This window comes from Rhinopithecus bieti, unplaced genomic scaffold, assembly GCF_001698545.2.
Source record: "Rhinopithecus bieti isolate Rb0 unplaced genomic scaffold, ASM169854v2 scaffold_13029, whole genome shotgun sequence".
Lineage (NCBI taxonomy): Eukaryota > Metazoa > Chordata > Mammalia > Primates > Cercopithecidae > Rhinopithecus > Rhinopithecus bieti.
In genome coordinates, this window is record NW_016807982.1 from 829,846 (window position 1) to 851,497 (window position 21,652).

Sequence of the window (21,652 nt, forward strand, 5' to 3'; positions counted from 1 at the left end):
TCCCCCGTTTATTAATTTATTATCTCATTGAATTTCTCAACAATGGGTTGGTCCTTTGATTATCATCATTTCTGGAAACCGGAAGGCCTTCCTTTCTTCCCCACCTCACTCACCCCAGAGCCAATTTCTGAAGCCCTCTCCACCTCTCTGGGAAAAAGAGTGGCCTCCTCTGTGTTCTCCCGCCATGCTTTAAAATTCCAACTAATTCAGGCCACACAGGTTTCCTGTGCCTCTGCTCTGTGCCAGGCACTGTGCTTGGGGCATGAGAACAAGCAGCCCCTATGGGCCCTGTCTTCCAGTTGCTCACAGTGTTTGCCATCCTGTGCTAGAATAGAATCTTGGTGAGGGCAGGGGCATTATCCAGTTTTTTAATAGCTATGCTCCTAGCCAATCAGCACAGTGTCTGATGTTTACTAGGTCCTCTATGAATAGTTACTGAATTTGGAAATGCTTCCTGGAGGACAAACACCGGCAGATGATTGTTTATCTGTGTGCCCTTGCCTGGGGACTGTGCGCTCCCTGAGGGCAGGGCCAGCCCTCATCCATCCTGGCCCAGCGGTCGGGTGGTGGTGGATGTCATAGAAATCTAAGCCGGTGAAGGGATCCGGGAACCGGCTGCCTCCTCAGGTAGAAGTGAAGTTTGGAAGCTGACACAGCTCGGGAGGCCGAATCAGGAGGACTTGGTGACTGATTGGCTGGGGAGGGTGAGGCGGGAGGAGGAGTCATACAGATGGCTCTGAGGTCTGGAGCCGGGGGACAGCCGGTGCCACCTCTGATAGACTCTGCGAGAAGAGCCGCTGCCAGCTTCAGGCCGCCGCATCCGTTGGGGATCCGGCCTAGGGCGAGGGAGGGGTGGCTGGGCCTGTGCAAACTTCTACTCCCCACCCCTATGTCCTCGTCTTAAAAAAAAATCGGCCTGGATTTTGAGCACGGTCGTTTGTTATCAGGGGTGAGGGTCCATTCTGGGGGTCCCCTCCAGGCGGCCGTCTTCGAGGGAGACCCCCAGGGGCAGCCTGGTACCGCACGGGCTCGGCCTGGTCAGGGCCGTGGCCCGCCAGGCCCATGTCCCCAGCCCGCCATCACCCGGGAGTGGGGTGGCGAGGCAGCCGCCGGGCCTGGGCGGGACAATGGCCGCGGCCGCCGGGGCCCCGGGAGCCCCCGCGCTGGGGAAGGGGCTGTTCCTAGGGCCGGCGCCGGTGCCTCCCCGCCCGGCTCAGGGGGGGCGGAGTGGGGGCGAGGAGTTCCTTTGTGGTTGCCTAAACGGCGCGGAGCGAGCGGGGGCGCAGCGCAACTTTGCCAGCGGCCAGCGGCGGCGGCCGGCGCGGCGGCGGCGGTGAGCCGCGGACGAGGCCCCGGGGCCCGACGGGGACCCCAGCGCGGCCCGCCCCGCCCCCCGCCCGGCCCCTCCCCTCGCGCCGCAGTCGCCAGCGCCCGGCGCTGCCCACTCGCGGGAGGCCCGGGGCCGGACGTGCACAGCCGGAGAGGCGGGGCGCCGACGCGCCCCGGAGCCGGGCGCCTGGCGCGGGGCTCGCCGAGGCACGGGGGGGCCGCGCGGCGCTGCAGACCAGGGCCTCCCGCCGCCGCCGCGCCGCCCGCCGCCGCCTCGGCGCTTGCAAACCCAGAAGTGAACAGCGGCGACCCGGAAGGTTTGCGCGCGGCTCCCGCAGCGAGCCGGAGGCCGGAGCCGGAGCCCGAGCCCGGAGCTGAGCCGGAGCCCCACCCGGCCTGCTCGGCCGCCGGGGCGCGGGGCTGCGGCCACGTCCGAGGCGCCGCCAGTACAGCCAGGTCCGTGCGGTGCCCGGGGCGCGCGGGGAGCGGGCCCAGCGGCGGCGGCGCCTGCCGCGGGAAAGATTGCGCCGAGTTGCGGGCGGGGGCGGGCCGGGGCGCGGGCGCTGTCAGCCGGGCCGGGGCTCTCCGAGGCCGGGCCGCCTGCGCCTCGGGCCGGCCCAGAGCGGGCGGCGGCGGCGGCCGGGGCGCGCGGGGTAGGAAGTGTCCCGCGGCGTGTCTGGGGCTGGTCTCCGAGTGTGTGTGCGTGTGTGTGTGTGCGCGCGCGTGTGTGTGTGTGTTTTCTTAAGCCGGGCTATTCAAACCCTGCTGCAATTCTCCGGTAAACAATGATTCATGGGGCTTAATGCAAATAAACGGATTGCAAACGGCGCGGTTCGCGCACTTTGCAGCCGGCCCGGTGGAGCGGCCAGTGCCGGATTTCTCCCTTTTTTTGCAGATCTGCAGAATATGGCGTCCCTGTCCTGTTTTAAAATAAGCCAGGCTGCCATTTTGTTTTCTTTTGTCTGAAAATTTTAATAAAACTGTCTGAGAATGTGGGAGAGGCGGCTGGAAGCAGAGGGGGCACCCGAAGGGTTGGCTTTTTTCCTTTTCTTTGGAGAGAGCCGCGAGCCTTTCGGGGAGGTGAGACACAATGCAATTGCACTTTAAAGAAAAAAAAAAAAGGGGAGCTGCCGGGCGATTTGGGCGGGGGGAGGGCTGGGAATTTAAAGTTAACTCCGAAAGTTTGCTTTGCTTTGCTTCTCTTTCTTTCTTTCTTTTTTTTTGGAAGGCGGTGAAATGCCGCGAAAGGATCTCGAGGCCCATTTCTCCCCCAGCCAGCTGCCTTTGCAGGATTTTTGGGAAAAGTTAATTGCCGGTTTCCTCAGAGCTGCGCGGGATGGGGGTCGAAGGGGGGGCAGATGTGGAGGGTTGGGGATGGGAGTTTTGGGGGAACTGGGAAACATTTTTTGGAAGGGGCTCTATAAACATGGCATTGTAAGGAGCTAGATCCTCAGATCTGGGGGAGAGGGCCGGCAAGAGGGGCTCAGAGTGGGCCCAGGATTTCCAGCAAAGACCCCTAGCATGAGGAAATAATCCTGCTGTCCCACCACCCTGTCCTCAGTGTGGAACCTTTGGGAGCTGTGTGTGTGGCAGTGGGCCTGTCTCCTTCATGGGTGGCCAGGACCCCCCATATAGGCTGGAATCCTGCCTAGGCCCTGGGGTGACCCTTGGACCCTGAGGCAAGTGAGCTTGGCCCTTTGCAGTTGGAGAGCCCCCTCCCCAACCTGGTGGTCCTCCTGCCCCCAGAGGTGGCAGCTGGTGGTAATGCCTCCCCGACCCCACCCTATGATGAACTTTTGGTTGGGTGCAGGCCTGCAGCCCAGTGGGTTCTGTCTGAGGGGAGGGGCAGGAAAGGTAATCTGGTTTGCTAGTCCCCCTTGGTGTGAGCCTCACTCCTGTGGTATGCTCTTATTCCTTTCTGCCACTCCTGCCCTACGCCCTAGAGGTAGAAGCACTTTGGACTTCGGTTAAGTTCCTGAAGTATCTTGCTGGACAGGTCAGGGCCTGCTGGCTCCGCAGGCTGCCGAGGGGGATCTGAAGGCCAGGCCCACAAGGTCTGGGGTGAATGACTGGCGCTGTCCAAGGCGCTGGGGCAGTGTTGGGCCTGGCCTCTCATCTGTCCCCTACTCCAATATTTCTTGGAGGGGAGACCCTTCTAGTCTCACTCCTGGTTTGTGTCCTGGCTCCACTAGACAGAGTGAGCTCCCAGAAGACAGAGTCGGGGGTTGAAAGCTGGGGTTAGCGGTTGAGGGCTGTGGAACTTGGCATGCCTTGGCCAGAGGGTACCAAGTCAGGTGATTTTTAGATGGAGGAACTGAGGTCCAGAGAGAGGAAGTGACTTGCCCGAAGTCACACTACCAGGTAGAAGGAGACTGAACCCAGGACCTGGGTGTTAAGGCTTCCACGGCTGGGCTCCCTCCACTGTTCTCCATGGGGGGCCTTGACCCCTGGAAGATCCGTTTTGAACAGAACTGGACTAGAATGGGACAGCATGATCCCTTCACCCCCTCCTACCCCCTGCCATAATAATCCTCCCTGAGAGAATTTAACTTTACAGTTTGCACAGTATGGTGTGGTGGTTATCACATCAGGTTCTCCCAGAAACTCAGTTGGGGTTAAATTGTCCTAGTGGGGATTATGAACCTCATTATAAGGAAAACAAGACTCAGAGAGGTTGAGCAGTGGCAGAGGAAGCTTAAACTCAGGCCTGCAGGCTCCTTGTCTGGTCTTTTCCCAGGTGGACTTTGGTGCTTGTGGGAAGGACTCTTCTAGGTTTTGGGCTAATTCTTCTGCTGAATCCAGTGACTGTGTAAAAATCCAGAGGCCCACCCCACCCAAAGAACGTCAGAGCTGAAAAGTCTTAGATGTCTGGAGGTCACCTGGGCTCAGAGAGGGGAAGCCACTGGCTGGAAGTCAGTGATTTGGGTCTCAGAACCAGACCTTGATCTCCTGCCTCCCTTCCTCTGTGACACTCAGAGGGACAATGAGCCTCCCTACCCATTCCCAGGCTGCATGGGCCCCAGGATGGCAGGAATTGCTAGTGGGTGGTGGTGCTGGTGATGGTGTCATGGAATAACAGCCAGTGCTCCATGGAGACATGAACTTGTCCCAGGGACTAAGGAATAGGCTATCTGCAGTCTTGGGGACGGAGGCAAGCTGGTCCCACATGGAAAGGAGGAAGCAGATGTGTGGGTGAGGTGGGGACTGGGTCTGAAGCCAGGCTGGCCGTAGCCCTTCCCTGGGCAGACACTTTTCTGCCTTGTCCCTCTGTAAAATGAGGAGCCATTCGTTCCTTCTTCTGCCACGGGCTATTTTATTCATTCATTTGTTGCCAGATCATTCCTTTATTTTTTCATTATCCATTAATTAGTTTATTGGTTAGTCATCTCAGTAATCTACCCATCTGTCCTCCTATGCAGTCCTTAGCTCACCCAGCCCACACTGCACAGACATGTGAGATACAAGTGTAGTCCTCCAGGGCTCTAAAGCCAACAAGGAAGAAGGGGTGAGACTGCAGGTGCATGAAGCACTAGCCAGGGCAGTATTCGCTGGGCACCTCCATGAGTCGCCAGGGGAGGTCTCTTAGAGAATGGAAGTCTTGAAAACACCAAAGGAGTCCCATAAAGCTTCAGAGTGGTAGACCTGGGTCCTGAGATTAGGTCGCATTGTGTCACATGGCTTCTTTGACTTTGAGCACATTCTTTCCCTTTCTGAGCCTCAGTTTCCTCAACCCTAAAATGGGGTACTTTCTGTGAATCTCTCATGGGTTGTTGGGAGTGATATCAAGACAGTGTATGACATGTCTCCCCGTCCTGGCCAGGCATGTGGTGGGAGCTCAGTATGTACCCACTGAGTTATAAGGATTGCTGATTACTGTCCTAGGCCCTGCCATGATTTTGAGAATGGTGATGGTGGTTTCAGAATGAGGCACATGATCTGGGTACCCTGCAAGCCCTGGTCTGCTTTGTCATTCCCCTGCTGAAACTCTTCTAATGTTTCCTAGGCATTTAGAAGAAAAAATATCTGAAGTACTTTCTGGGCCTACAAGGCCCTTAATAGTCCAGGCTCTGCCCACCTCTCAACCTTGGCTCCCCGCATCCCATCGCCACCTCCAGCCACACACCAGTTGCGTTCCGCACCTTGAATTCACAAAGCCTGGCGGCAGGGCCTTTGCACATTTCCCCACCAGGACAGCTTTTCCCTGAGTGTTTACATGACTGGCACCTTCCTGTTTCACAAGTTTCTACTTGAATGTTACCTCCTCAGAGGGTCTGCTTGGATCACTTGCTCTAAAATAGCTTCCTACTCTCACTGTCTCACATCAGCCGCTTTTTCTTTTCTCTTGTGGCTCTCACCAGTATCTGAAACCCTCTCATGTATTTATTCACACTTCTTGCCTGTCTACACCACTAGAACATGCTGAAGCGCCATGCGTGTGAGTGAGCAGGTGGTTCTGGTGTGGCGTGGCTGGGGCTTTTGTAGAGGTGAGGAAATGCTAGGAAGTCCAGGTGTGGTAGCGCATTGCCTGGGAGATAAAGTTACACCGAGGGGTGTCTTCTCCTCCTCCCTCCGGGAGACTCAGGGCTGTTGTTAGGAAATAATGAGATGATTAAATCATGGAATCTAAGAATCCAAGTCTCTTCCAATCTCAGAGCTTTAGCATCTGAGAAGCTTTCCAGCTCAGAACCTTTGACGCTTGGAATCTTAGCATGATAGCATGGTCCAGTCTTAGGTTTAGAATCTTACAAAGTGGACTCTCACTGCCTTATTTAGCATCACGGAGTGCTCAATTTGTGCCACGCCATGTTCTAAAAGCCTTTATAAATATTAACATAGTTACAGGTGAGGAAGCTGAGGCACAGAGATACTTAGGTATCATGGAGCAGTTGCTAGGATTTGAACCTAGCACTCTGGGACTCCTTAGAATCCCTCAACTGTTGAGGGGAAGCCCAACCTCACTTGACCCTTGCACAGAGCAGGAATCCCTTTCCCACACCCTTGTGAAAAGGGCCTCTGGTCTGTGCCTAAACCCCCCTCCAGTGAGCTCCCTCCTAACCAGCCACCTAGCTTCCTGTTGTCAGAAAGTTCTCATCGCTAGTAAGATTTTCTTCTTTACAATGTGTAAAGTGCTGCACCTCCCTTGTGTGTAACGCCTGGGAAGTGATGTTAGTGTCATGGTTTCCCAGTGCCTTTGACCTTGTGGATTCCTGGTTTCAGTAGCCTCTTTCTTCCCACTGGGTTGTGGGAAGAAAGGCAGACAGCCTCAGTGCATTGTTGAATGTAAGAATGAATGAATTGATGCACAAAGACCACATGAACCCTCAGGATTTCTGAGTTCCTATCTCTCTAGCCCGGTGCTCGGCACTCATCGGGGTAATTGATCAGGCTTGGTGTACTCAGGAGAAGGAGACACTGTTATCTCTCCAATAAAGTGTGTATCTGATGACATTTATACGTGCAATTCTTGGAGAATCATGTGAGATCTAAAATCATGCACTATTAGGAGCGAGGTGGATGTCCCAGATTATCTAGCCAAACTTCATTCTACCTGTTGGGGAAACTGAAGTAGGAAGGGAGAGGAGCAGGCCTTGTCCGAGGCCATGTGCATCTCTGTCTGCTCCCCAGAGGCCAACAGGCTGCCACAGTATCTGCTTTGGGGTTCAAAGGCAGGGGAAAGTGCTCGATGGGACAGCTGCTTCTTCTGTAGTGGAGAAGCAACCCCTGTACAATGGGGGCAACATTTTTGGATGCACAGGGTGCACCTGGCACTTGGGGGGAGATTGAGGAAGCCAGCTGCATTGAGAGTGGGTTGGGGCCATGGTGATGGGGATGGCTTTCTAGAACCTGGGGCTGGAACTAGGCTTTGGAGGCTGGCTGGAATTTGGGAGAGGTGGCTGAATAGTGTCTTTAGTGGATAAGGTGTGTAGGGAAGGCCGAGGGATTTGACTTTGGGGCCTAAGAGGTCCTGCTTTGTTCCCTGCCTCATCCATGTGGCCAAAAGGATACCGTTGGTGGGGTCTCCACCATCTGGATCCCTTTCTGAACTTTGGGCAAAGGCTTTAGGATTTTTTTTTTTTTGAGATGAAGTCTCGCTTCGTTGCCCAGGCTGGAGTGCAGTAGTGCGATCTCTGCTTACTGTAAGCTCCGCCTCCCGGGTTCACGCCTTTCTCCTGCCTCAACCTCCCGAGTAGCTGGGGCTACAGGTGCCCACCACCACACCCAGCTAGTTTTTTTTTGTACTTTTAGTAGAGACGGGATTTCACTGTAGTTAGCCAGGATGGTCTCGATCTCCTGACCTTGTGATCCACCCGCCTAGGCCTCCCAAAGTGCTGGGATTACAAGTGTGAGCCACCACGCCCAGCTAGCTTTAGGATTCTTAAGGGGACAGTAGGCAGCCATTCCAGGTTCTGTGGCTCTGTGGGGGTGCACCTGCCTGAGAGGGGGCACAACCCTTCAACACACTCAAATACATTTATACATATTCACACTATTGGCTTTTCCATTACCACCCCGACCCTACCTCCTGCACCATCCTTGCCAATGTGGAGCACTCCTCTACTGTTTCAGAAATACCACCATAGATGTCCTAAACTGGACCCCTAGGAGCCAGGAGTTCAGGAAGCATGTCTGCTGGAGTGTGCATGCACACACGGTACACACATCACACAGGAGCACATGCATGCTCTCTTGCCACTGGTGGGACCACATACTAAAGTGCACTCTCCTGGGAAACAGCACTCAGCCACATGCTTGATCATCTGCACATTCTCCCACACGCATGGTGTTCATCTGAACACAGCTCTGCTCACTCAGGCCTCCTTGTGCACACGTGTGTTTTTACATGTAGATGAATCTTGCATGCGCACACTCATTTACACTTAAGATAGCCTCAAATTCTAGGCCTTGTGCAGCATGTCTCATACACACCCTTGCACTCACGCCTGCACCCACACCTGGCCTAGATCCGCTGGAAATGGTGGAGCCAGCAGCTCATTTCCATCTCCTGCCTTCATTCACTAGTATTTCTTGAGCATTTACTATATCCAGGCCTTGTGCTAGATGCTGGGGATAGAGGGGAGGAAAACTGATGTATATAGGTCCCTGCCCTAGTGGAGGTAGACAGGCACTGTACAAAAGATCACACAAATGATGATGATTTTTTTTTTTTTTTTTTTGAGATGGAGTCTCACTCTGTTACCCAGGCTGGACTGCAGTGCACAGTCTTGGCTCACTGCAACCTCCACCTCCCAGGCTTAAGCAATTCTCCTGCCTCAGCCTCCAGAGTAGCTGGGATTACAGGCATGTGCCACCATACGCGGCCAATTTTTGTATTTTTAGTAGAGATAGGGTTTTGCCATGTTGGTCAAGCTGGTGTCAAACTCCTGACCTCAGGTGATCACCCACCTCAGCCTCCCAAAGTGCTGGGATAACACGCATGAGCCACCGTGCCTGGCCACATGATGATTAAGATTAGAGATTTTGGTCACTATGATGACTGATGATGGGGGAGGGGCAGAGGGAACAGCCTGGGTGGAGACCCCGAGGTGAGAAATCCAGGGACAAGGAGAAGGTGGTGGCACTGGGACCTAGGGAAGGTGCAGGGGATGAGGCAGCAGGTGAGGCTGAGTCTGGTGGGGCATGTAGCCAGTCTTCCCTGGCCTGTTCCCCGAGAGCCATTTGTCCACCCCACACCCTCCCCACTCCTTTCTCTGCCCAGCTCAGCCCAGCCCTCCCTTTGCTGCTGTGGCCTGCTTGAGGCCCGCTCTGTCTGCTGGCCTGCACCCCAGCTGGAGGCCTATTTGGCCTGCCCCACAGGCTGCCTGCCCCACAGGCTGCCTGCCCTGGAGGTCCTGGGATATAGCAGGGAAGCAGACTTGACTACCTGCCAGGGGTTCCCTGTCCAGGACCCCTGAGACCTGTCTCAAAAGCTCCTGGGGGCCGGGCCAGAGCCAGGGTCCAGCAGTTGGCTTTCCTATTTTCAGTTAATCTCAGACCTGGATCTTTGCCAGTCAAAAGAATGGTCCCTGTGGGTCCTGAAGGCCGCCCAGAGCTACTGCCACTCCCCACCCCCCAGATGGCATCACTGGCTGGTCAGATTTCCATGTGGGTCTTTGGAATGTTGGGAAAAACTCCCTTAGGCCTTGGAGAGCCTAGCAACAGCAACGGCAGCTGACTGTTCAGGAGTCCTCACCGTGTGTCAGGCAGTGTTCGAAAGATTTTATCCATATTAGCTCACTTAGTCCTCTGTACAACCCATGGAGATACCATGATCATCCCTAGTTTACAGGTGAGAAAATTGAGGCTTGGAGATTTTAGTAACAATCCCAAGGGCCTGAGCTGGGACTATCTGTCTCCAGAATCCAGACTTAACCCTCGAGCTGTCACATTCCCCTTTAAGGGTCCAGGAGCCCAGGCTATGATTTGGTTGAACCCCTTCACCTTACAGAGGCAGAAAAGGAGGCCCAGAGAGAAAATGGACTTGCCAGAGTGTTCTGTTACCTCTGCCTGCACCAGATGCATGGCCTTGGGCAGGTTAGTTACCTCTCTGAGCCTCATTCCTGACCCCAAAGAAGTGATGACCATAGAAGCTTGGAGGACACATGGGGACTGAAATTGAGAAAGGACCCAGGGTGAGGGCTTCTTAAGTCTCCTGATACTTGCTTTATAAGTCATTAAGCTATTTGTTCATGTTCTAAGCATCTTTCTAAATATATGTTATATTTCAAAACACTCACAGCATCTACCTCATGGGGTCGTTAGGAGCCAGAGTGAGAAATGCTTGTAAAGTATCTTAAGGTGCCTGGCATGGAGGAAGCAACTATTATTATTACCATCAGCATTTCATACCAGCAGAAGGAGTTCCCTGTGGGGATAGGAGCTGGGGGTCCCCAGGAGAAATACAAGTAGGGAGGGGGATGTGTTCCAAGCCTGTAGAATATTCTCTCAGAACTGAGAGGGTGTCATGGCCCCTTCCCTAGATGAGGGCACTGAGGCTACCAGAGAGGGTCAACCACCCCGGGTGTCTCTGGGTGGCTGGAGGTGGGAATGGAGGGCCCAGAGGGTGAGGGTGTTGGGGAGGGGGAGGGACAGTGAGGGAAAGGGGCAGGCTCCCAGCTCCCACTGATCAACCCTGCCATCACAATGAAAACAGCCCTTCCCAGCCCCATGGGGCTGTGGAAACCCAGCCTAATTGGATCCAGGACCCTGGGAGCCTCTTTCCTTCCGGGGAAGGAAGTTCCCAGGAGTGTGTTTCTGGGGCTGGCCAGGCCTAGCCAAGGTCTTGAGGGTGGGGTGGGGTGCAGCATCTGGGGCTCAGGGTTCTAGCTGCATGGAGTGGCAGAGGGGCCATGGGAGGCAAACTTTGAGCATGTCTCAGGAGTCTGAAAGATGGGAAGCCTCAGTTTCCCTCTCCTAGACCATCTGTTTATCCCCTCCAGGCCATCCTTCTGGCCCCATAACAGCTTGTCCATTGAAAACCTTGGCCATGGCCCTCCCTTGCTCAGGGACCTCCCATGTCCCCCACCATGTTCTTTCACCAGAGCACCTTAGCCTGGAACTCTGCTCCTTTACGAATGGCTCCAGCCACCCCACCCTTCTTCCCTTGTGAATTCCTGCACTATATCCCTGACCCATGGGATGCCGTGTGCTTTCCTGCCTCAGGGCCTTTGCACGTGCAGTTCTTGCCACCTGCCATGCTCTCCTCTGGCATCTCTTGCAATTTCCCCTTCCCCCTTCAGTAAGTCCCGCCTGCCTGAAGTCTGTTCTTCCCACAGTGAGATGAGTTCACCCTCCTGAGAATGCTGCCACTACCCTCCCTTCCCTCCCAGCCCGACTGCAGCAGTAGCTGTTGCCTCTCTCTGGGGACAGGGATTATGTTGGAGAAACCTTTACTCTCCCAGGGAGTTAACAGTTTTCCAGCCTCTGCACACGCTGCCCTTCTGCCGCAATGGCTCTCCTGGTAAACTCTCACGTCTTTACGGCTCACATGGAAAAACCCCTCCTCATCAATTCCTTCAGTGAACATCTGTTGAGTACCCAGTGTATACTAGGCACTTGAGGCCCTACTGCATGGCTGGTGCTGGGCTCTGGGGCTGCAGCAGTGATGGCTGATGGGGAGACAGGCCTAAGGCATCTTTAGAGGCATGGTATTAATACAAAGGTGGGGTAGGGAGAAGGCAGAGGACCATGGGAGTGTATACCAGGGTAGCCCAATTCCTATGTGGGAAACGTCAAAAGTGACCTTTAAGTTGAGACAGGAGGGGAGACCTGGGTGAGCTGTAGGGCTATGTTGGGGTAGGGATTGTAACTAAGAACCAGACCAAGCCCTGCTTTTGGGGAGCCCAGTCTACTTGAGGGACTGGACAAATAACCAGATAACCAGACAGTTCCCCAAGGCAGTGCCAGCTGAGCGGAGTTTTGAAGGCAGGGTTCCAGCTGGGTGGTATGGCCCCCAGGTGGAGGGGCTCAGCCTGTGCAGAGCCATGGCGCATCAGATCACCTTGTTCTGGGGGCCCTGATGCTGGAGGGATGGTGCCAAGGGGCACACCTGGTGAGATGAGTGTGGCCAGGGGACATTCTTGGCGAAAGCCTGAGCATCAGACTGGAGTTTGAACTGCACCCCGAAAGTGATGGGAATCCAAGAAGGATTTTAAGTGGTAGACTTAGTGCCCTGGGCAGGCTCTCCTTCAGCTTGGTCCTCCCCGCTGGGGCCCCTGGATGGGACCAGGAGTCCCCTTGTGACTGCTCTCCTGGCTGGGGTCATGGGTGGGGCTGGAGGCTTTTGCTGTGGGACTTTGAGCAGGCCCCTGTCCCTCCCTGAGCCCCACTCTCTTGGGTAAACTTGCAAGGCCTTAGGCCAGAATCCTATGTGGAGCTGTGGGCTGGGGTTTGGGGTATCTTGCTTTGTCAAACCTTGCTTAACTTTTGGTTTTATTAAAAATATTCCCCTAAAAAGTTACATAACAATACTGTTCCAGGCCTATCGCCCATTAGCTGTGACATGGAGAAAAATTAGAAAACAGGGATATGAAATAAGTAAAAACCCACCTCATCTCTGCCCCTGCTCCAAGCCAGAAACATCACCACTGTTAGCCTTTGGGTGTTTTCTTCCCCTCTTTTCTCTCAGCACCCAGTTTTCACATAGATATCCTTGCTCTATCTATACATGCAGTTTTAAAAAAAATCTTCCCATTTCCCCCCTATCACAAGTGTTTTTTAAATGACTGCAGAGTTGTTTCAATCCTTCCTTTTAATGGATCCAGTGTCAGGGTGGAGAGTATGGGCTTTAGGGCCTGATTGTCTGTATTCAAATCCTACACTTAACTGCTTGACTTTGGGCAAATTTCCTGATCTCTCTGTGCCTTCAGTTCCTGACAGGCCAATGTGAGTGTTAAATGAGTCATTACAAGGCCAGTAACATTAGCTGTTATTAACGACCATAGACTGTGTCACCAAGTAACATGACTTACACAGAACCTATTTAAAATTTCGGCTGTTCCAGGTTTTTGCTGTTGTAAAAAACCACTGATGCAAACAGCTTTGTGCATATAACTTTTTCTTTATTTTTCTAGGGACGGATGACCAAGAATGGGATCACTAGGCCAGGAAGTTTGGACATTTTTAGAGCTCTTGACAAATTCATGCCAGATTGTTTTCAGAAATGATTGTTACAATTTACACTCCTACCAATAATACATGAGCGTGCTAATTTCACCATACCCTCACCAGTATTGGGTGTTAGCATTTTCTTATTTCTTATTGCTATTTTGATAGGTTAAACTTACTGAATTTTCACTGCTATGGAAGCAGAATCATTTTCTGTTTTTATTAGCTGTTAACATCCTTTTTGGATTGGCTAGTCCTTAGAGAACACACATAGCCCCTTCTTGGGTCAATTAGGAAGACAGGACTTAGATACAGGAAATAGTGAACAGTCTAACACAGAGGACAGCACAGTGCCAGAGTGGGTGGAGGGGACTCGGAGGAGGGGGAGGGGTCTTCCTTCTATCCAGGCCACAGCCCTTTCAGTTCCCCCCACCTGATTATTAAGTAATTGATTAATTAATCCAAACCTTTGTCAGATACTGTGCAGGGTTTAAAAGATAAATGATTCAGCCATGATCCCTCCCCAACGGAGCGCATGTCTGGCAGCAGAGATGGATGAGCAAACAGACAGAACATGGGGTGAGAGAGGTTCTGATGATGGAAATGCAGGGTACAAAGGAAGCAGAGAGGAGAGCACGAAGTGCAGCCCAGGCATGGAGGCAGAGTAGTCCCCGATCGCTTCCAGGAAGAGGTGGCCTGTAAGCTGCGGCCTGAGGGATGCATTGGAATTCACTAGTGAAATGGGGAGGGCAGAGAATACCAGGGAGAGGATGCAGCCTGTGGAAGGTGAGAAGGGAAGCAGAGCCCTAGGGGAACTGGGAGATGCTCAGTCTGGCTGTGCAGTGCAAAGTGGAACAGCCAGAGAGATTGGCAGGGGCTGCACACGTAAGGCTTAAGCAATCCAGACATTGTCTGGAGGGAAGTAGGGAGCTATGGAGGGTCCTAAGAAGGGCAGGGTTGGGATCTTTTATTTTATTAAAATTACCGTGACTGCAGTAATGGAGTGGAGGATGAGGGTTCGAGGGGGGGCGGAAACCTGTGAGGAGGCTCTTACAATAGCTGAGGCCAGAGCTGAAGGGAGCCTGTATCAGGGCAAGGGAGGTGGTGCAGACCCTCTTCTCACCCCACCCTGTAGGATCCTAATCAGCTTCATGGTGCAGATGGAATGTCACCTCTTCCAGGTAGCCCTTCCTGACACCCACCCTCCAAGTCATGCGTGCTTTGAGGCTGGGGCTGTGCAGGGCCTGGCGTGCAACAGTCAGCTGCCTGCCCACCAGCAGCTGACCCTGACCTCCCACTGCCCCATGCCTCTGGACCCTCCATCTGTTCCCGCACTGGGCTACCAACTACTTTCTTTCATTTTTTAAGAATAAATTTATTGTTTTCGTTAAGAAGCGGAACAGCATTACAGAGAATTTGGAAATCAGAGAAACAAAGACCAAGATTGGCCCCAGCTGCCTCCTGCCTTGCTCCCAGCCTCCCTCTGGGTGTGGCTCCCTGAAGCTTTCTTTTTCTGACGCAGGTTTTTATTTTTGCCTCCTTTGTAATCATAGTGTCCGGACAGTTTTGGGTCCTGCTCTCTCGTGTTTGCTTTGTGAGGAGCTAGTTCCCATGTGGCCATGGGGTCTGGGCAAAGTCTCTTCTTTTTAAAGACAGGTTCTCACTCTGTCAGCCAGGCTTGAGTGCAGTGGTGTGATCATGGCTCACTGCAGCCTCAAACTCCTGGGCTTAAGCGATTCTCCTGCCTCAGCCTCCCAAAGTGCTGGGATTACAGGCATGAACCATGCCCAGCCCAGCCAAGCCAAATCTCACTTTTTAATGTCTGCGTGTTGGGCTGGGGTGGGAGGTTGGGGGTGGCCATAAGTTGCTTTACTGAACCCCTCTGCCTTGCAGTGGGTGAGTCTTGTGACATTCCTCCTGGGCTGCCTGTCCTCTTTGTGTCCATTTGTCTAGGTCTGAAAGTCTCCAGGTGGCAGGGCCTGGCACCTGATGTACCCCTTCCTCAGTACCCCCTCCCTCAGTTCCCCTCTGTGGAACTTGCTGGGCTGGCCTCAGAGACACCCTTCTGGGACAGGGTGATAAACAGACCCAGTTTCAAGTTCAGACTCAGCTCTCTGACCTAAGGCAACTTGCTTAACCTCTCTGGACCTCAGTTTCCTCATCTGTATAATAGGTCTATTGTGAGAGTAAAATAATGGCTGTAAAATATCCTGACACAGTCCCCAGTCCATTGGAAGTGGCCACCTTGGGCTAGAGGCTGGCAGAAATGAATGAGCACCAACCCTACTTGTGAAGAGTTTTAAGTCTGGTGGGGAGGACACCTGGGAAAATATAACTGCCCTGGAGTGCAGTTGGCCCTGTAGTGCTGGGTCAGTGCTGGGCATCCTAACTCCATCACTTACTAGCTGTGTGATTTGGGGCAAGTTGATCGATCTCTCTGTGCTGCACTTTCTTCTGTTAATTGTGCATCTCACAGAGTCATTGGGAAGATTCAGTGACATGAATCATGACATATTCAACACATAGATGTTGAAACCACTGGTAGCTGGCACTTTATTACTATTATTATTGTTATTATTGTTGTTGTTATTCCCATATACAAGGTGCTGTTGGGAACACAGAGGAAGTGACTGGCTGGGGGTTCAGGGAAAGCTCCGTAGAAGAGGGAACACTTGAGCTGGGTCTTGAAGGATGAGTAGAAGTTCACCAAGTGGGAAAGGACACTCTAGGTAAGGAGCCTGTGATTCCAGGTTGCACTCTGTCAATGAGGGTTTGTTCTTCGGGGGATTAAAGCGTTGTGTTCGTCCCGCTTTCCCTGAGTGCCTCTACTGCCCCGCTCTGGGTCTGCCCTGGGGGAGGTGTGTGCTTACCCTCCTGTAGCAGCCTCCTGTGTCATGGTGGCTGTGGGTTCCTCGTCACGGCAGCTGCTGGGTCCCCATCAGTCCATGTTTGGGGCCACAGGTCTGTATCTGTCATGTGTGTCTGGGTTTGGTGCTGTCTGTCCGCATGTTCCTATGGCTGTGTTTGTCAGCATTGGTATACAGTGGGCCCCCTGGGCTCCACTGTCGGGGGCACTTTGCATGCTTCCTTGGCCTCCAGCTCCAGGCCTCTTAGGCCGCCCTCCTCCCTGGCCCAGGCGCAGCCCCTGCCTCTCTGCTCTGCTTCCCAGGGGCTTCCCGCTGCCTCTTCTCCTGGCCTTTCTAGTCCCCTCTGCACTGGGCACTCAGAGGGGCCTTTCTCAACCACAGATTCTGTCCCATCACCTACTGCTTCAAGTCTAGCCTTCAGACCTAGGAATCAGGGAGCAGCCTTTTAGGTCTGGCCCCAGCTGCTGGTTCCAGCCTCATCTCCCACCTGCCAGGCAACACTGAACACTCATGGCTCCCCTCACACACTGTTGGGCTCCTCGCCTGGGGGGGCCTTTGCTCAAGCTGTTGCTTCTGCTGGGAATGCCCCCACCCCTCCTCTGCCAACTCTCACTCATCCTTTAAGACCCAAGGCAGGCATCACCTCCCCTGGGAAGTCCTCCCTGATCTTCTCCAGGCTGGGTCAGGTCCCTGGCTCTGGGCTGCTAATCCCTTCCATGGGGGGTAGGAGCAAGTGCCTTGCCCAAGATCACACAGCTGGTGAGTTGGAGTCAAGATTGGAACCCGGGTATGTTGGGCTGCAAACACAGCGGGCTGTTCCACAGTCCTGGTGAGGCAACAGTGGCTGGGACTGTTGGAGAAGAGTGGGTGGTCTTGAGAGAGATTTTGGAACTGGAATCCTGAGGACATGGCTGAGATGGGTCTGACGTGGGTGGGGAGGGAGGGCAAGTGTGGTAGATCACTGTGTGTCTGCAGGAGCATCTGGGCAGGTGTGCGGTAGATCACTGTGTGTCTGCAGGAGCATCTGGGCAGGTGTGCGGTAGATCACTGTGTGTCTGCAGGAGCATCTGGGCAGGTGTGCGGTAGATCACTGTGTGTCTGCAGGAGCATCTGGGCAGGTGTGCGGTAGATCACTGTGTGTCTGCAGGAGCAGCTGGGCAGATGGGGATGTCCCTCTGTGAGCTGGGGATGACCAGACCAGGTGCATGGCATAGGGAAAGACCAAGTCCAGCTCAGGCCCGCAGAGTCTGAGTAGCCCAGGAGTTGGCCAAAGGGACTGTCAGGGAGAGGCCTGGCTGGAGGTGGGGTCGTCGGGCTTGGCTGGTCTTTAGATTCTAAAATGGTCGGGCCACCCAGGAACTGAGGCTGGTGGGAGAGAGGGGGCTCCCACTCTATCCTGAGGAGCTGAATTGTTGGGGAAGAGAGGCTAGGGACTATAAAGGAGGCTGAGAAAGTGAGGAGCCAGGTGTCATGGCACACAGGCCTTCTCCGAGGGGCCAGGTGGCAGGGAGGCCATGGAGGACAGGACTGGAAGGTGGCCCATAAGCTTTGACCTCAGGGCGGCCACTGTGCTGTGTAGGTGGTGTCATAGGTCGGAGTTCTTTGCAGAAGCTTGTGGGCCACTTGTCTGCTTCCTCCACTTAGCTTGGGGCTCGGGGAGGGCCAAGTTCTTTCCAGTTGGCTAAGGCTCCCCAGCACTGGTCCCAGTTTGGCCCAGAGGATTTGTCCAGTATGAATGGATGGACAGATTGATAGATGGGCCAGCTGCCATCAGCAGGCTGTATTTTGGAAGTGGTGTTTCATTCATCTGCCCATCCACTGGTTTTCACCTTTTAGAATCAGAGAGACAAAATGACATTTGCCCCCTGCAAGCATCAGCCCTGTGTCTTGGGGCTGACAGTAGAGAGTCTTTGCTTTTGTTGTGCTTGAGGCCTGGCCACCCGTGTGTTTCCTCTGCCCATTCTAGCATGCACACTCAACCCCCGGGTGGCTGCTCTGTCTCCACCCCTAGCCCTCACCAGGTCCTCAGATAGTCCCCTCTGCGTCACTGCTCCCCTGGCCTAGCATGCTTCCTGCCGCCTTCTCACCACCAGCATTCCAACCCAACATCTTAGCATGGCATTCAGTGCCCTGCGTCTCCCCACCTCTCTGCTCTGCAGCTCTCTTTGGCTCCCGTGCGTGCTGTTCACTGTCCCAAGCCTGCCTTGTGCTTTCACATCTCGACGCCTTTGCTCAAACTGTGACCTCTTCCAAGAATGTCCTTCTGCCTTATCCCTCTGTCCTGAACACGCATCTGACCATGTCTGTTTCTGGCTTCAAGCCCCTCCCTTAGGCAAGATCTGAATGGCTTGGCCTGGCCCTGGCTACCTTCCCCCCTTACCTCTCGCCAGGGCCCACCCTCTTGTCCAGGTCCCAGGGCTGCACAGGGGATACCCACCTCACAGGCATGTTGGGAGTCTCACATGAGATGCAATGTGTGTGACATGCAGGAAGAGCTCAGGAAATGTTTGGCCCCTGCCCTGCCTTCCCTGTGCCTGTCACACAGTAGGTGGACACCAGGACTAGGGTCACTGACTGAATCATTACTTAGAACCAGCCAGAAAATGATGCAGAGAAATCAGGCAGAGGTGGTGTGGATCAGATTAAGTGATCTGGGGCCCAACTAGGATGAGGGGTGGCCCCTGCCTGACCAGGGGTCTGATAAGTGGCAGAGAGTATGTTCCAGCTGTGGTACCCTGGGCAAGGCCCCCTCTTCCCATGGCCCCCTGACCAGTGTAGTGGCTCTGAACTTGGCACTGAACTGAACTGAAGAGGAGGAAAAGACGGATCTCCCAGAACTGTCTGAGAAGCAGCAGAGTCTTGGGCCAGGGCCGGAGTGAGGCAAGGTAGCCTGTTTCACCCCATTTTACAGAGGAGGAAACCTGAGGCTTAGAGAGCTAGCATCCAGCATCACAGCACCGTGCTGCTTCCTGTTTCTCATGCATGTGGCCTGAGCAAGGTGCCTCCCTCCTGGTGCCCTCGTTTCTTCCTCCGTGAAATGAGGGTGAAAATTCTTCCTTGCTTGCCATCCTCCTGAGGTTCTAATGAGAATGCTGGTGGGCACAGAAGAGCTTTGTAAACTGTGAGCAGTGCTAGATAATTGTATGGGATTGTCTTTAAAATCATTCTGATTATTATTACTTCATTTATTCATTTCATTATGCAACTCACATTATTGATAACCTTTGGACCTGGGTGCTGGGGATACCCAGATGAACAAGACAGGTGTATCCAATGTCCATGCTCCCTGCCCCTAGCTGTGGAGCCTTTTTACCCTGGCTTTACATCTCAGTCGCCTCTACATTTCTCCCTGTGGACAACAGCAGGGTTGGGACAGGTCCTGAGACTGCTGTGTGAGCAGGTGCTCACCTGTGGGGTCGCAGCCATGTCATCCTAAGGTAGGGCTTATTCACAAGCCTGTGGTCAGGATGCTTTGTCGTTCCCCTGAATAGGTAAGGGACTGATGAACTAGACTTTGGAGTCAGGCAGATTAGAGTGGGAATCTCAGCTCTCTGCTTACTTGCTGTGTGACCTTGAATAAGTCACCCCACCTCTCTGAATTCAGTTTCCTGAGTTGTAAAATGGGAATGATAAGAGTACCTACCTGCCTTTCAGTGTCATTGTGCCTGGCACAAGAGAGGCACTTTGTAACTTGCAGCCTTCTCACTGTAATTATTGTTTTGAGTTTGTTCTGGGAAAGGAGAAGTCCTAGGGGTCTGGAGCATTCAGGGAGAACTCCAGGCAGGAAGTACTTCTTGTGTTGGGCTGTAAGGGATGGGTGGGCAGAGGGAAGAGCATCTTGGTGCCTGTGGGTGGAGGAGCAGGAGGGCTGATGGAGGGCAGGAGCTGCCCCAGCCGCCTCAGGAGGGCGCTCCGACCCAAACAGGCCCTCAGGCTGGGAGTGAGGGGTAAGGACGTTTGCCTATAGATACTGAGCCATTTGCATATGGGCATTTGCTCTACCAAAGACTAGGGTTTGCAAAGCAAATTCCCCAGAGGAACCAGCTTGAGCAAATCTGATTTCTAGTTTTGACTGTGGCACCTTCGCCTTGTGGCCTTGGACAGGTTTCCTCCTTCCCTTCTCTCTGAGCCTTAGTTTCTTCACTGATAAAATGGTATAATAATACTTCTTGTGCCTACTTTCAAGTAAAGGTCACAAGAGATAATTCATCTAAAATTTCTTTCTTAAAATATTGAGATTAGATCGTGTCCTTATCGAGGGTTTTCTCCCGAAACCTTATAGCTACCATTCCAGTAGGGGCTTTTCAAGCTCATAGGATAAGGAAGAGAGGTTGAAAGTGCTTCATTTTGGTCTTCCCTGTCAAAATAAACAATTTCATTTAAGCAACGATACCAGTTAGGCAAGTGATTTCTATAAGAGAGAGACAAGAGAAACTTGACAGGGAGCAAGACTTAATGGAAACTCTCTGTGAGGCATGGTCCCTGTAAGTCACTTCTTGACTTACTCTAGGGTCGCAGGAAGACAAACCTTCTGGAAGACTGAGATAGCCCTGAAGGCTCATCCTTCATACTGCCCTGGTTGAAAAGGCCTTCTAACCGCACAGGCCTGCCATGGAACTTGCCAGAGGTGAGGGCCACCAGACTGTCACACACTTTTACGAAAGAGCCCCCAGACTGCCCTAGCTTCAGGCCTCTTCGGCCCCTCCGTAACCACAGCATTCTCATCCACGTCGTTGTAGGCCAGGTGTTGCACGTGGCATTGAACAACCACACGTGGCCTGTTTCTTGAAGATAACTTTCCAGAAGTACAATTTCTTGAGTCAAAAGGCAATAATCATTTGGGTCACTGTAAATTGTCCTGCCAAACTGCCCCTCAGAAAGGCTATATCTGGTGACCCCATGTTGCTCCCTGATTTTGAGAAGGATGTCTGTACTCAAGGAGACAGGGGGCAGAAGGGCAGGGATCAGGGATGGGCATTTACAAATTTGCTCCAGTCCTCCCCAGTTTGTCTCTGGACTGGGGGGCCCTTCTGTGTGGAACGCATGGGGTTGGCACAGCAGCCTGGGGCCCTCCTGGGGGTGGAGATTGCTTGGCCAGCATTGGGGTGACAGGGGTGGGAGCTGGTTGAGAGTACTCCAGTCTGGATGTGACCTTTGCTCTGTGGGGCCCACTAAGTGGGGGCGTGTCACTCAATTCCAGGTTTTTCAGCCTGGAGATGTGACTCCCTAGGCCTGGTGGGAGGCCTGCTGTGCTGTGAGGCTGGGGGACCCATGGGGACATAGATCCCAGACACTGGCCCCGACTTGAGTGGGTGCAGCTGAGGAGTGCTCGCCCCAGGCTGTGGGGAGGGCTCTCTTCCCGGTGACAGTCGCTCTCTTCCCGCAGGATGGCCGAGCCTCGATTTAACAACCCCTACTTCTGGCCCCCTCCTCCCACCATGCCCAGCCAGGTAAGACTGACGTCGCCCCTCCGGATGCCCTACCCTCCTTGGAGCTGCTTCGCTTCGTCCTGGGTTTTGGCTGTGTCTTGTGGGGCGAGGGGCGAGGGGTGAGGAGCGAGGGGCGCGGGTGGACCAGCGGGCCTGGGGTAGGCGCGGGACGCGGTCCAGACCTCCTCAGCCCGTCGTCTTACGCCCGCAGCTGGACAACCTGGTCCTGATTAACAAGATCAAGGAGCAGCTGATGGCGGAGAAGATCAGGCCGCCTCACCTGCCGCCCACGTCGGCCTCGTCGCAGCAGCCGCTGCTAGTGCCGCCGGCGCCGGCGGAGAGCAGCCAGGCCGTCATGTCGCTGCCCAAGCTGCAGCAGGTGCCGGGGCTGCATCCGCAGGCGGTGCCGCAGCCCGACGTGGC

At 54.0% G+C, this 21,652-nt stretch overlaps 1 protein-coding gene across 3 annotated transcripts in view; it reads left to right on the forward strand.

Moving 5' to 3' along the window:
* Positions 1-553: 553 nt before the first annotated feature.
* Positions 554-21,652, forward strand: part of ZNF362 (zinc finger protein 362) — a 43,164-nt gene continuing 22,065 nt past the window's right edge. Inside the window, exons 1-5 of one of the 3 annotated variants that reach the window (XM_017884550.1) lie at positions 1,740-1,785; positions 15,537-15,662; positions 20,311-20,427; positions 21,187-21,250; positions 21,441-21,647. In XM_017884550.1, the coding sequence (XP_017740039.1) occupies positions 21,188-21,250; positions 21,441-21,647 (270 nt within the window). In that variant the 5' untranslated portion in view covers positions 1,740-1,785; positions 15,537-15,662; positions 20,311-20,427; position 21,187. Of the gene's footprint in view, positions 628-1,510; positions 1,786-15,536; positions 15,663-20,310; positions 20,428-21,186; positions 21,251-21,440; positions 21,648-21,652 lie in introns of those variants that run through there. The other 2 variants (XM_017884549.1, XM_017884551.1) reach the window with 2 other exon arrangements.